The following is a 15,846-nucleotide window of genomic DNA, read 5'->3' on the forward strand; positions in this document are numbered from 1 at the left end:
ACTCAAACACAGTTGGAAAGCCTACAATCACAGAATTGTTACGGTGCATTTGGCCCATTATGTCGGCACTGGCTCTCCAAAGGAGCATTATGACTTAGTGCCACTCCCCTCCCTTTGTCCTGTACCCCTGCACATTGTTTCTATTCAAACAATCATCTACTGCCCCCTTGAATGCCTTGATTGAACCCGCCTCCACCTCACTCCCAGGCCGTGCATTCCAGACCCCAAGTTTTTTCTCACATCACATTCGCTTATTTTGCGAATCACCTTAAATCTGCGCTCTCTCGTTCTTGCTCCGTTTGTGAGTGGGGACAGCTTCTCCCTTAATTGGCAAAAATAATAATTGGGTACTCTAAAGTTATAAAAACAAATAAGGAGACCAAAACTGTACCCAGTATTCCAGATGTTATCTGACCAACGCCCTGTACAACTGCAACGAAACATCCCTACTTTAATATTTTGTTCCCCTTGAAATACACAACAGCATTCCATTTGCCTTCCTAATCACTTGCTGTACCTCCATACTAACTTTTTATGATTCACATACCAGGTCACCCAGATCCCTCTGTACCTCAGAGTTCTGCAGTCTCCATTTAAATAATTTGCTGCTTTTCTAATCTTCTTCCCAAAGTGAACATATTCACATTCTCCCATATATTACTTCAGCTTTTTGGCCATTCATTTAACCTCTTCATGTCCCGTTGCAGATTCCTAACATCCTCTTCACAACTTACTTTCCTACCTTTCTTTAGATCTTCAGCATATGTAGCAACTATACGTTCAGGTCCCTCCATTCAAGTCATTGATATAAATTGTAAAGAATTGAAGCCACAGCACTGATCCCTGTGGGACTCCATTCGCCAACTGGAAAATGACCTCCGCAGGCCTATTCTCCGTTCCCTATTAGTCCTCTATCCATACTAATCTGTTATGCCTACATGATGATCCCTTACTTTGCATTGTAGCCTTCAACGTGGCACCTTGTCAAATGCCTTCTGGTAATCAATACAATTGTGTTGTATGTGTATTGTATCAATCTTTTTTTAAAATTAATTTAGAGTACCCAATTCATTTTTTCCAATTAAGGGGCAATTTAGCGTGGCCAATCCACCTACCCTGCACATCTTTGGGTTGTGGGGGTGAAACCCACGCAAACACAGGGAGAATGTGCAAACTCCACACAGGCAGTGATCCAGAGCCGGGATCAACCTGGGACGTCAGCGCCACGAGGCAGCTGTGCTAACCACTGCGCCACCGTGCTGCCCTGTATTGTATGAATCTTAGTACAATGGGTGGGACTCTCTCAGCCCGGGGCCGGACCGGAGAATCCCCACGAATGGCGTGAGTCGCGCCCCGACGCCGGGACGCGATTCTCCGCAGAGCAGAGAATTGGCGCCGCCGTGGTTGGTGCGGCGCCATTCGGGGGTCGCTCTCCGCGGCCGGCCCACCGATTCTCGGCCCGGGATGGGGTGAGCGACCGTCGTAAAAATCCCGAGTCCCACCGGCGCCGTTCACACCAGCTTTCAGCCGGCGGGACCTTGGCGTGAAGGGTCCGGGGGCAGTCTGTGGGGGGGGGGTCTCCAATGTGGCATGGCCCGCAATCGGGACCCACCGATCGGCGGGCCGGTCTCTCTGGCTGGGGGCCTCCTTTCCTCCTCGCCAGCCCCCTCGCCCTGCGCCATGTTGCATCAGGGCCGACGCGGAGAAGGGAGCCACAGCGCAGGCATGGACCCCGCGGCGCCCAGTTCACGCCAGGATCAGCAGCTGGAGTGGCGTGGGCCACTCCAGTGCCATGCTGGCCCCCTGTAGTGGCCAGAATTGCTCTTCCTGAGGCCATGTTGACGCCGTCGAGAAAAGCAACGACATCAACACCTCGCCTCAGGATCACAGAATCCCGTCCAATACATCTACAGGTTCCCCTTTCACCATGCTGTATGTTGCTCCCTCAATAGATTAGTCACAAATCCAAGCTGACTGCCTGATTCCATTGAGATTTTCTAATTACGCTGCAATAGCCTTTTGCCTATGAAAGTTGCTCTGCTAACTGGCCTGTGGTTCCCTGCTTTTTGTCCCCCCCCCCCCCCCCCCCCCCTTCTTGAATAAAGGAGTCACACTTGCTATTTTCCAATCTAATGGAACCTTTCCAGAATCGAGGGAATTTTGGAAGATTCAAACCGATGCATCTACTATCTCATCAGCCACTTCTTTTCAGACCCTGGGTTGAAGTCTATCAGAACCTGAGGGCTTCTCAGCTCATAGTTCTGATCATTTTTTCAGTAGCCTTTCCCAGGTGATTGTAATTGTTGTAAGTTCCTTCCTTTCACCTCCTGATTCACAATTATTTCTGGGATGTTACGTGTATCCCCGACAGTGGAAACAGACGCAAAACATCTGTTCAAGTCATTCGCCATTTCCTCATTTTCCATTATTAATTCTAGACTCACTCTCTCGAGGATCAATGCTCACTTTGTTTCCACCCTTTTCCTTTTCAAATTCCCGTAGAAAGACCTGTAAACGAATCATCTCAGGATTGCCAAAATAACTGTTTTAAACAGGTGAGGGTATATTCAGTGGCGGGCTAAGAGCGTCATCCATTCGCCTAAAATTCCTCTGTGTGTGACCGCCTTGCTATCGTGCATGAGGCGATGAGAATGACATTTTTTCTTGCTGAATTCATGCTATTATTTTTTTTAACAGACAATTTTATTGAGGTATTTTTGGCATTGTAAACAGTAACAATATGCATTAGTGTGCAGATACCAATTACAAAAAACATAGTGCAAATAACAGTACCACTCTCGCAAATAGACCCGCCTATTCTTCCCCCCTGCTCTACACTATTCTACCCCACTCCCCCCCCCCCGCTGACGATTAGTTCCCCGCGAAGAAGTCGATGAATGGTTGCCACCTCTGGGCGAACCCCGATAGTGATCCTCATAAGGCGAACTTGATTTTTTCCAAGCCGAGAAAGCTTGCCATATCCAACAGCCATACTTCGGTCTTTGGGGGCTTTGAGTCCCTCCAGGCCAACAGTATTCGTCGCCGGGCTATCAGGGAAGCAAAGGCCACAACGTCGGCCTCTATCGCCACCTCTGGACTCATCACCATCCTTGTTTTCAGTACGCGGGATATGACGTCCGCAAATCCCTCCCAGTATCCCCTGAGTTTTGGACACGCCCAGAACATGTGGACATGGTTCGCTGGTCCTCCCCCACAGCTAGCACACTTGTCCTCCAGCCCAAAGAATTTGCTCATCCATGCCACAAATTCATGCTATTATTAACCCGTTGGGTGAGCCACCGAGAGCGAGTGGAGCAGAAAGGGAATAGTGTCCTGGGGCCTTTTGGGTGAGCCTCTGAGGGGGGAGGCAGGGCCTCAGTTTAACAACACCTCGGGGAGGTGGCAACTCTGGCAGTGCGGCACTCCGCCAGCACACAGCTGAATTTGTCGGCCTAGGTTTTGTGCACAAGCCCCTGGATTCTGCTGGTTAGGTGGGGTTACGGGGATCGGGCGGGGGAGTGGACCTAGCTGGGGTGCTCTTTCAGAGGGTGGGTGCAGACTCGATGGGCCGAATGGTCTCCTTCCACACTGTAGGCATTCTGTGGTTCCATTGGGGCCCCACCCCACAACCTTGCGATGCAGAGGGACGATTGTTCCCCAACGAGCCACGGAATGACACTCCAATTAAACGGCACAGCGAAGATCAAAGGTGTGCAGATTGGACAGCCTGTCAATAGAATAATAAAAAAGGAAAGTTAGCATGGTATCGACCGCATGCTATTGATCAGGCCATGTCACTGGCATATTTAGAAAATTGATCACTAGCTTCCAGTCACGCACTTAATAAATATTATAATCATATACATCATCGTTACCGGCGAAGACGTCCAGAGCAGCACATTATTACTGCGCTGGCTTTTTCTATAATTTGATGGAGTCTGTGATCCAGACGCTGAATAATAGCTAATGGTGTGCACTGAACCTTTCCTCCACCCCAGGGTGATTGGTGAGTAATGACGACCAATATCGTGCAGGCACAGTTATCCCCGCACCAATAGAAACGTTACAGCACAGAAGCAGGCCATTTGGCCCTTCTTGTCCATGCCAGCCGAGGACACCCAGGTGCCCTTTCTAATCTCACCTTCCTGCACTCGGTCCATAGCCCTGTAGCTTACAGCACTTACGGTGCACCAGGTACTTTATAAAAGAGTTTAGTGTCTCTGCCTCCACCACCAACTCAGGCAGTGAATTCCAGACACCCCACTACCCTCTGCGTTAAAAAGTTCTTCCTCACGTCCCCTCTACACCTTCTGCCTCTTATCTTGAATCGATATCCCCTGGTTCTAGAATTCTCCGTCACGGGAAACAATTTTATTCTGTCCACTCTATCTCTTCCCCTCATAATTTTGTACACCTCAATTAAGTTATCCTTCAACTTTCTTTGTTCAAGGAAAATAACCCCAACCTGTCCAATCTCTCCCCATAGGTACACTTTTCTTGCCTTAGCAACTTTCTTGTGAACCTCCTCTGTACTCTCTCCAGAGCAATAACTTCCTTCCTGTAATGTGGTGACCGGAACTGCACACAACACTCCAGCTGTGGCCTCACCAGTAATTTATACAATTCCAACATTATATCCTTACTTTTATATTCTATACCTCTGCCAATGAAGGAGAGCATTCCAGTTGCTTTCTTTACAACATTGTCTACTTGGCTGCCTTTAGAGACCTATGTACTTGTACGCCAAGATCTTTCACTTCTGCTATCCCTCTGAATAATTTCCCATTTATTATGTACTCCTTATAACTGTTTGACTTCCTTAAATGTATGACCTCACACTTCCCAGTGTTGAATTCCATCTGCCACTGTTTCGCCCACTCCACCAACCCATCTTTATCGTTTTGTAGATTTTAGCTATCCTGGGCGGCACGGTGGCACAGTGATTAGCACTGCTGCCTCGCAGCGCCAGGGACCCAGGTTCGATTCTGACCTCGGGTGACTTTTGTCTGTGTGGAGTTTTCACGTTCTCCCCGTGAAAGCATGCAGACTCCGCACAGACAGTGACCCAAGCCGGGAATCGAACCCGGAACCTGACGCTGTGAAGCGAGAGTGCTAACCACTCTGCTGATCCATAAACGAGAGTTCGCATCTCACCGCAGCAACTCGGGAATTCAAATATAATTAATTAAAGAAATCTGAAATGACAAACGAATATCGATAACGGCAGTCATGTAACTACCGTGTTGGTGTAAAAACCCACCTGGTTTCGCTAAAGGGAAGGAAATCTGCCACCCTTACCTGGTCTGGACTACATGACCTCAGGCCCACAGCGACATGATTAACTCTTAATCACCTCGCGAATCACGCAGGTATGTTCAAGGAGGTGGCTCACACCAACTTCTCGAGCACAGTAAGAAGTCTTACAACACCAGGTTAAAGTCCAACATGTTTGTTTCAAACACTACCTTTCGGAGCACTGCTCCTTCCTCAGGAACATGTTGGACTTTAACCTGGTGCTGTAAGACTTCTTAGTGTGCTCACCCCAGTCCAACGCCGGCACCTCCTCATCAACTTATCGAGGGCAATTAGCCACGGGCCTGGCCAGCGAACGCCCACAATCTGTGAATGATTATGAAAAAGACACCTGAGTGTTGTAGAATGATACAAAGCTGCTCTGCAATTACTTTAAAATAAAGAGCTGTCGAGTCCCGAGAATGGATTGACGAGTTGCTAACAATGGATGAGAGGCCCGGCAGAATGCTGCCAGCTACAAATGGCTGACGTGGTGATCTGCCGAGTGGTCACTCGCGCTTGTCCAGCTTTGCTGTGCTGTATTGTGATAACAGCCAGAGCCCTGCTCCAAATAGATTGAACTGTACTTGACTGCAGAGTCCTCACCACAGGCTCAGGGGAAAGTCTTCGACCATTCCGTCGCATTGTCCTGAACGGGACTGACAATAAAATGCGTCATCCTGCCATATGGAATTCTTCAAGCTTTGAGGTATCATTTGGAATCTTTAATTGGACACTTGGTTGAAAATGCTACATTTAGATTCCCAGAATTGCCTAAATATCACACAGCCTACGAGAATCTTAATGGAAATATACCAAAGTGTGGAGTGGCCATTGTGCTGCCTGATGATGAATTGAATTGTGGGCGCCTAACCCAGAAACCCAACCTCAGGCCACATATTGCTATTGTTCAAGAGGTATCCATCACTTCCCCTCCTGCTGGCCTGGTTGGCTTGGCGTGGTTACCCGAAAGAGAGCGCACCAGAGGGTCACTAACCAGTTCCCGGGAAGGGTGGATTGTCCTGAGAGGAGGGATTGAGTAGACCAGGCTTCTATTTCCTGGTGTTTAAATGAATGAGAGGTGATCTAATTGGATCATGTAAATTTCTAAAGGGGCTGGACAGGGTCGATGCTGAGAGGCTGATTTCCCTGGTCGGGGAATCTCGAACACAAGGGCGCAGTCTCAGAAAACGTGGTCAGCCTGTTGGGGCTGAGATGAATTTTCTCACTCAGAGGAGGGATTGTCTACCCCAAAGAACTTTGGCTGCACAGTCATTGAGTATACTCAAGAGAGAGGCCGATTCATTTTCGGGTACTGAGGGAATTAAACGATGAGGGACCACGCAAGAAGGCGGATAGAGGTAGAAGATTATAATAGTCATTATTGTCACAAGTAGACTTACATTAACACTGCAATGAAGTTACTGTGAAACGCCCCTAGTCACCACACTGCGGCGCCTGTTCGGGTACACGGAGGGAGAATTCAGAATATCCAAATTACCCAACAGCACGTCTTTCGGGACTTGTGGGAGAAAACTGGAGCACCCGGAGACAACCCGCGCAGACACGGGGAGAACGTGCAGACTCCGCACAGACAGTGACCCAAACCGGGAATCGAACCTGGGACCCTGGCGCTGTGAGATACCATTTCTGCCTCACGGCGCCGAGGTCGCAGGTTCGATCCCGGCTCTGGGTCACTGTCCGTGTGGAGTTTGAACGTTCTCCCGTGTCTGTGTGGGTCTCGCCCTCACAACCCAAAAACGTGCAGGATAGGTGGATTGGCCACGCTAAATTGCCCCTTAATGGGGGGGGGGGAGGAAAAAATTGGGTACTGTAAATTTATTTTTTAAAAGGTTTATCTCTTTGTTGCAGCAAAGGTATGTAGGTGCCTGCACTCTGGATTCTTGTAAAACACAATGAGAGGTTTTATTAAGAGTGTTGCTCACTACAATCAAGGTGGTGATCTGCTCAAAGTCCGCACAAACGCTGCTGACGTCATTACACATCACGTGACCCAGAACCAGCAGGAATGTATTCCCAGATAAATATCACCACACCCCCTTACTTCATTAGTACAACGACAACAATTCACATTTATACAACAGATTCCCTGATATGTTATTTCTATACATATTGTCATGTGAGAGTACCTTTAGGAAATGGGTGTTTATAAATGGGTGTGTATAAGTATCTGTAGTGAGAGTACCTTTAAGAAATGGGTGTTTATTACTGCAGTGATGTCAGAGAGTGGGTGGAGCTGGGTAAAAAGATGTCAGCTTTTTACTTTTGTTTTAGGCTGTTTGCTGCAGGTGTGTTTCAGTTTCGTTTTCAGAGCTGGAAAGCTGCAGTCACAGCCAGAAGGTCTATTAGAGTCTCTCTCTGTAATCTAAAGACTGTAAATCGATCCTGGTGATTTAAAATAGTAGTGACTTTAACCAGATGTGCTTCTTGTGAAAGGTGTTTTAAGTCTTATGGATGTTAAAAGGAAAGCTTAAAGAATTCCTTAGTGTTGTATTCTTTGGGGTTGTATTTGAATTAATGGTTGCTAAGATGTTCACTGTATGTTTTAAAAGGTTAACTTGAGTTCATAGAATAAACATAGTCTTGCTTTAAAAAAATACTTTTCAATTTATGCTGTACCACACCTGTAGAGTGGGCTGTGTGCTCCCCATACCACAATCTATTAAAAGTTGTGGGTCAGGTGAACTCCATGATACAGTTTGAGGTTCTCTAAACCCTGGCCCATAACAATAGATACAATTCAATAAGAGAATCTCTGTGGCGGACGTCTATTCCTTTACGCAGACACGGAAAGAACGTGTAGACTCCACACAGACAAACAACCAAGCTGGGAATCGAACCTGGGACCCTGGAGCTGTTAAGCAACAGTGTCAGGAGTGATAGTGTTGATTGATTGATTTATTGTCACATGTACCGAAGTACAGTGAAAAATATTTTTCTGCGGCCGAGGGAATACATAGTACGTACATAGTAGACAAAAGAATAATCAACAGAGTACATTGACAAATATTGATTGGTTACGGTGTAGAACAAGGGCCAAACAAGAGCAGTATAGGGCGTTGTGAAGTGTTCTTATAGGGAACAGATCAGTCCGAGGGAGAGTCGTTGAGGAGTCTTGTAGCTGTGGGGAAGAAGCTGTTCCTATGTCTGGATGTGCGGGTCTTCAGACTTCTGTATCTTCTGCCTGATGGAAGGGTCTGGAAGAAGACAATGCCTCGGTGGGAGGGGTCGCTGATAATGCTGTCTGCCTTCCTGAGGCAGCGGGAGGTGTATACAGAATCAATGTGTGGGTGGCAAGCTTGTGTGATACATTGGGCTGAGTTCACCACACTCTGCAGTTTCTTGCGATCTTGGTCCGAGCAGTTGCCATACCAGGCTGTGATGCAGCCGGATAGGATGCTCTCTATCGCACATCTGTAGACGTTTGTGAGAGTCGATGCAGACATGTGGAATTTCATTAGCTTCCGTAGGAAGTAGAGACGTGTTTTGGCTTTCTTGACTGTTTCATCAACGTGAGTGGACCAGGACAGACTGTTGGTGATGGTCACCCCCCCAGGAACATAAAGCTATAACAGCACAGCAGATTCAAAAGGACAAATTGCCTATTCCAGCTTCTGTTTCTTATCTTGAGTTCTTATGCTTTTGGATAGTTTTCTTTCAGGGAGCCTGAGAAAGTGGTTAAAATCCTGGGTTTTATAAATTGAGGCAGAGTACAACACCAAGGAAGTCATGGCGAAAACTGTCCAAAAGCATAAGAACACAAGATAAGAAACAGGAGCTGGAATAGGCAATTTGTCCGTTTGAACCTGCTGTGCTGTTATAGCTTTATGTTCCTGGGGGGTGACCATCACCAACAGTCTGTCCCAGTCCACTCACGTTGATGCAACAGTCAAGAAAGCCCAACAGCGTCTCTACTTGAAACACTAGTTTGGCCTCGACTAGAGTATTGTGTCTAACGCTGGGCACCACATTTCAGGAAGGATGTGAAGGTGTTAGCGAGAGTACAAAAGAGATTCATGAGAATGGTCCCAGGGATGAACATAGAACATACAGCGCAGAAGGAGGCCATTCGGCCCATCGAGTCTGCACCGACCCACTTTTTTTTTAATAAATATTTTTTATTGAGTTTTCATGTTTTATATTGAACAAATTACAAATTATTAGAGAGAGAAAAAAAAACACGCAAAAATTAACATATATATTTACAGATAAGCATATTCGTAATAACAACTGTGGCCGCCCCCCCTTTAGCCGGCATACATATTTTACATTCCCCAATATGGCCATGGCACATGTTTATTGGCATTTATTTACAGTTTGGTTTTGGGCCTTAGCTAGCCATCAAACCCCCATGCACCGACCCACTTAAGCCCTCACTTCCACCCTATCCCTGTAACCCAATAACCCCTCCGAACCTTTTTGGTCACTGAGGGCAATTTATCATGGCCAATCCACCTAACCTGCACGTCTTTGAACTGCAGGAGGAAACCGGAGCACCCGGAGGAAACCCACGCAGACATGGGGAGATCGTGCAGACTCCGCACAGACAGTGACCCAGCGGGGAATCGAACCTGGGACCCTGGCGCTGTGAAGCTACAGCGCTATCCACTTGTGCTACCGTGCTGCCCTTGCATGAAGAACGGGATGGATTGGAGAATCTGGAGTTGTTCGCCTCAAGAGAAGAGACAATTAAGAGGAGACTTCACTCAAACTCCTGAGGGGTGTGAGCAAGGTGGATGGGGAGAACCTGTTCCCATTGGAGGGAACCAGGAAACACCAATTTGAGGTGATCGGCAAAATAACCGAAGGCAATGTGAGAAAAAAAGTTTTATAGAGCGCGCGGTCCGGATCTGGAATGCACTGCCCGCGAGTGTGGCAGGAGTAGGTGGCTTTCAAAAAGGAATCAGTACCTAAAGAGGACGAAATACCGGATTATGAGGAAAGGGCAGGGAGTGGAACTAGCTGGGGTACTCTTGCAGAGAGGTAACCCAGACACAATGGGCCAAATCGCCTCTTTCTGTATTGTAACCATTTTATGATCAAGGAGTGGAAAACTTCACCTGCCTGGTCGAATCCCAGACCAGTTGGTGAAGTGGGAAACTCGACAATCCTTTTCTTGATTGTTGGTTTATTTGCACGAATGGGGCATTAACATGTGCCTACCTCCTACCTACCAAGCCCTGTGTCCCATGACTATGTCCAGCTGCAGCTTGATTAGTCTTTCATAGCACTCCCAATTGGGACAGAGTTCCCAATTGTTGGCGCGAGTCCCCAGGCATTAGTGAGGAGGACTTTGGAGGGTGACTGAGCCATCCACGGTGTTGTGAGTCAGATGTAGACCAGACCAGGTAAAGAGGGCAGATTTCCTTCTCTGAAGGACATCGGTGAACTAAATGGGTTTTTACAACCCAGCAGTTTCGCAATTATCATTATTGAGACCAGCATTTTAATTCTGTTGGGAAATAGAACTGGTTTAAATAATCAATACTTGTATTTTTGGGTAGCAGAAATAAGGTATAAATTTAAGCTTAATTTGCGTTTCATACCTGTGTGCTGAGAAAGGGTTAAAACTTTAGTTTGCTTCATGTTAAACAAAGGTGCCTGCATGTCTGTGGGTTTTAATTTCACTTGAATCTGTGCCTGCATTGTAATTGTGGCTTTACGATGTGAAACCAATTACAGGTTAAAAAAAAAGCTAGGCTGTCGCTTAGCAACCAGAGGCTCACCCTGGGATAGCAATAACTGAGTTAGTTGGAAGCTGGAACCAGAAAAGCTGGACGGATACTTTTGTGAGGGCCACGAAGAATCCAGCACGAGTTTTCAGGATACAAAGAAATAACATTTATTTACAATAACATACATACACAACAGCAGCAGCAACTTCCCTTGCTGCTGACTCCTCTCTCTCTCTCTCTCTCTCTCTCTCTCTCTCTCTCTCTCTCTCTCCGGTTCCAAACTGGCCAGCTCTATTTATGCAGGGAGTCTGCTAATGATTTCCCTGCCCCCCCTCATTGGGGAAGCTCATACTCCCACAGGATTGTGGGATTGTCATTAGTCCCCAGCTAATGGTAAGCAGGCAGGTTATAACAGATACCCTGGCTGACGACCAACCCATCGACCTGCATCATTAATGCTCCTTCCATGGCTAACAAGTGCTGACTTACTGCCCTTGGTATTCTCAGGCAGTCTCACATCCCTAGTGCTAACCAGGCCTGAATCTGCTTAGCTTCTGAGACCAGACAAGTTCGGGTGTTTTCAGACTAGTATGGCTGGGGTCGGTCTTTCTTTATATGTGCTCAAGGTATTTATCAGTCAATGCCCTTCACTTGTGAACTCTTAACCTTCACAATATAATTAACATTCCAGTAACAGATGAGAGACAAAGTTCAAACAAATGCACCAAGTAACAACTTGGTCTATTTGTTCCCCCGATTTTGGTACTTGTTATATTTGTCCCCCTCCAGTGTGTGAGTGTCAACAGAAGCTGTCAGCACGCATTGCCTGGGGTCACAAGTAAACAATGGCTGTTTGTTAGGGTCACAATGGTTTCTGAAGGATTATGCCAGCACGTGTTATTGTTTCCGGGTGCCAGCAAGTGCCCGCTTTACAAACAGCGAAATGCCAACAGCCCCCTGATGTTGGCTGGTTTATAGGGGCTGGTTTAGCACACTGGGCTAAATTGCTGGCTTTTAAAGCAGACCAAGGCAGGCCAGCAGCACGGTTCAATTCCCGTGCCAGCCTCCCTGAACAGGCCCCCCGGAATGTGGCGACTAGGGGCTTTTCACAGTAACATCATTGAAGCCTACTTGTGACAATAAGCGATTTTCATATTTTCATTTCTTGTTGACCCACAGTCATAACGACTGGGGGACTGTGACGAGACACTCCATTCTTCCACCATCCCCTCCAACCTTCCCTACTCCTTCCTCCCCCTCTTACTCTATCCCCATCTCCCTCCCCTCTTCCTCCGATCGACTCCTCCCCTCCCCCTCCATCCCGTCCTCCTCCATTCCTCTCCTCCTCCTCCTCTGTCTCCTTCCCCCCTCCTCCTCTGTGCCCCCCCCCTCCCCTCCCCCCCCCGTGGCCTCAAAGCGGAGCGTCTGTCTGGTGCCTGTTCTTCCCCGAACTGACCTGCTTTCCTCGACAGACTATGCCATGCAGCAGCAGTGATTAATGTGCGTATCTATGCAGCCGATCTGAGGCACACTCCAGCACTAATTCAGCACTTGTGCCTTTTCTCTTCTCCTTCCAGTTACCTTGGCGACGGGCGTTTCCACCTGGAATCCATCATGATCGCCAACCCCGGTGTCCCAGCCTACAGGTGAGTGAGGGCGCAGCTGCACTGAGGGTGGTTACGGGGAACGGAGTACAAGTGCCTCACGAAATACGCCCCTTCGATAGAAATGCGTCAACTCCGCTCGATTTTCGCTGTTAACCCTTTCACAGCCGCGGCCCGTCACTTTTCCTCCTCTTGCCAATAGCTTGCTGAAAGTTCCCCTCCCATTGTGTCTGATTCAGTCTTTGATGGACTTACCGAAAAAGAAAAGCGAGCATTCACATCGTTGCTCCTCTCAAGAAATCGCGTCTCCGAGTACTTTGTGGGCAATTAGTAACTTTGATGGCTGTGCTTATTGTGGGCGACTATGGTAGCCATTTTCGTGCGTGGTAAGATCACACCAACAGCGGTGACACCAAAGTCTGGTTCACCATTCTTCTTTTGGTTGAAGTCGGTTGAAGGGGTTTTATGTCGTCCGTTTCACATAAGTTTGAAGTAATCACACTTTTAGACTCGCAGAGTGTTTTTTGCAACTCTCCATGTGGCTGATGGACCGATATGTTATTACTCAGCACGTGACCGCGGTGTGATGGTTAAATACGGCCCCCTGGATGTACATTCCCATAACAATTGGTTCCTATTTCTGCACGAATGAGGTAAGAATAAGGAGGGATGTTGGCCAGGGCACCCGGCCTCAGCACCGTGTGTAAGACCACCTTGCTTCTTTGAGTGGGCGTCACTGCTCTTCAGAAGGAATTTGTTCCGTGTCCTGTGCCAACCTGGCTGGAGGCGGCACAGAGAAAGTGGAAGGGCACACAGACTTGCCAGGGGCAGCTAATGGATCGCCAATTGACCAGCTCACCCTCTGCCCTCGGTCTGAATCTGACCTTAGAAATAGAATCATAGCAGGTTCCTGGCACAGAAAGAGGCCACTTGGCCCACCGTGCCTGTGCTGGCTGAACAACGAGCCAGTCAGCCTGACCCCACCTTCCAGCACTGGGTCCGTCACCCTGTGGGTGCAAATCCAGAGACACCTCGACAACAGGCTGAGGTTTCTGTCTCTATCGGCCTTCAGACAGGCCACAACCCTCTGGGTGATCAATCGTTTCCTCATCCTCCCTCCAATCTTTCTACCGATCACTGTAAATCCATGCTTCCTAGTCACTGACCTCTCTGCTCGGGTAAATAGACCCTTCCCATCTGTGATGATATGATCTGCATACTCGTCTGCCATTGGGCCAGAACGTCGGCTTACCATTGGCCCTGGTCGGTCATGTGCCTCTCGACCGATTGGCCGAGAGGCTGAGTTAACCACGCCTCTATCAACGAGGTATAAATGCTCAGAAGCCTGACGATCGTCCCTTTCCACTGTAGACGATCGCCAGGCTGTGTTCTAGTTAATTAAAGCCTGACTTTGGTAAATCACTCGCCTCACGTGCAATCGATGGTGCATCACCATCCACTCCCTCCAGGCCCCTCACCATTTTGTGCATCTCCATCAAACCTCCCCTCCGCTTCCTCTGCTCCAAGGAGAACAATTCCAGCCTGTCCGATCTTTCCTCACAGCGGCAATTTCCCAGTCCTGGAAACATCCTCGTCAATCCCCTCCGCACTCTCTCTATTGGAATTACATCCTGTCTGTAATGAGGTGACCAGAACAACACTCAGTAGTCCAGGTGCAGCCTAACTAATGTTTTATACGGTTCCAGCACAGCCTCCCTGCTCCTGTATTCTATACCTCGGCTAATAAAGGAATGGATTCTATAATCCAGGACGGCCTTGTCAACCTGTCCTGCTACCTTCAGAGGTCTGTGGACATTCACCCACTTGTACCTCACTTCCTCTGCTCCTGTCAATAATCTCTCATTAATTTTGTATTACTTTGTTTTGTTTGACTTCCCCACTGCACCACCTCACACTTCTGGATTGAATTCCTTTTACCATTTTCCTGCCGCCCGATCAGTCCATTGGGGTCTTCCAGGGGTTATCCTCCTCGCTATCAACCACACAGCCAATTTCTGGGTCGTCTGTGAACGTCTTGATCGTGGCCCCTTACGTTCACGTCCAAAACACCTTGATTCTTCCTTCCTGCTGGGATGTCAAAGGGAATGGTGCAGGACTGAACCCTGTTTGGACAGGGTCAGTGTAAGCACTCTCCTGCACAATCCTCAGTGTGAATCACCGAGGGTGTCCCAGCTCTATGGCTTAGGGCAGGAGTCTCCTGCACTGGGCTCTTGTCTCCTGATGAGAAACACTCCACTGCATGGAGAGATAGTGCCGGGGCTAATAACATAGGACGAGTAACCCCGAGACCCAGGAGAACACTCTGGAGATACAGGTTCAAATCCCACCATGGCAGCTGGTGGAATTTCAATTCAATTAATGACTGTGGAGTACAAAGCTAGTCTCAGTACCGTGAGCAGGACAGCTATCATCAATTGTTGTAATTGTTCATTAATGTCCTTCGGGGAAGGAAATCTGCTCACTTGGTCTGGCCTACATGTGACTACAGACCCACAGCAACGTCTCTCCACAGTTAGTGTGATAAACTCTCTTCCCCGAGTCAGTGTGCCGATCTCTCTCTCTCCAAGTTAATGTGAGTATATCTCTCTCCCCGGTTAGTGTGCCGATCTCTCTCTCTCCAAGTTAATGTGAGTATATCTCTCTCCCCGGTTAGTGTGCCGATCTCTCTCCCCGGTTAGTGTGCCGATCTCTCTCCCCGGTTAGTGTGCCGATCTCTCTCTCTCCAAGTTAATGTGAGTAAACTCTCTTCCCCCAGTTAGTGTACCGATCTCTCTCTCTCCAAGTTAATGTGAGTATATCTCTCTCCCCGGTTAGTGTGCCGATCTCTCTCTCTCCCGGTTAGTGTGCCGATCTCTCTCCCCGGTTAGTGTGCCGATCTCTCTCTCTCCCCGGTTAGTGTGCCGATCTCTCTCTCCCCGGTTAGTGTGCCGATCTCTCTCTCTCCCCGGTTAGTGTGCCGATCTCTCTCTCTCCCCGGTTAGTGTGCCGATCTCTCTCTCCCCGGTTAGTGTGCCGATCTCTCTCTCTCCCCGGTTAGTGTGCCGATCTCTCTCTCTCCCCGGTTAGTGTGCCGATCTCTCTCCCCGGTTAGTGTGCCGATCTCTCTCCCCGGTTAGTGTGCCGATCTCTCTCTCTCCCCGGTTAGTGTGCCGATCTCTCTCTCCCCGGTTAGTGTGCCGATCTCTCTCTCTCCCCGGTTAGTGTGCCGATCTCTCTCTCTCCCGGTTAGTGTG

At 48.3% G+C, this 15,846-nt stretch overlaps 1 protein-coding gene across 5 annotated transcripts in view; it reads left to right on the forward strand.

Annotated features, from left to right (window-relative positions):
• The window catches only part of dph1 (diphthamide biosynthesis 1), a 737,117-nt gene that overhangs the window by 511,578 nt on the left and 209,693 nt on the right, over positions 1-15,846 (forward strand). For all 5 annotated transcript variants that reach the window (XM_038814609.1, XM_038814607.1, XM_038814606.1 and 2 more), the window contains one exon: positions 12,566-12,634. In XM_038814609.1, coding sequence (XP_038670537.1) covers positions 12,566-12,634 — 69 coding nt within the window. The remainder of the gene's footprint in view (positions 1-12,565; positions 12,635-15,846) is intronic.

Source organism: Scyliorhinus canicula, chromosome 12, assembly GCF_902713615.1.
Source record: "Scyliorhinus canicula chromosome 12, sScyCan1.1, whole genome shotgun sequence".
Lineage (NCBI taxonomy): Eukaryota > Metazoa > Chordata > Chondrichthyes > Carcharhiniformes > Scyliorhinidae > Scyliorhinus > Scyliorhinus canicula.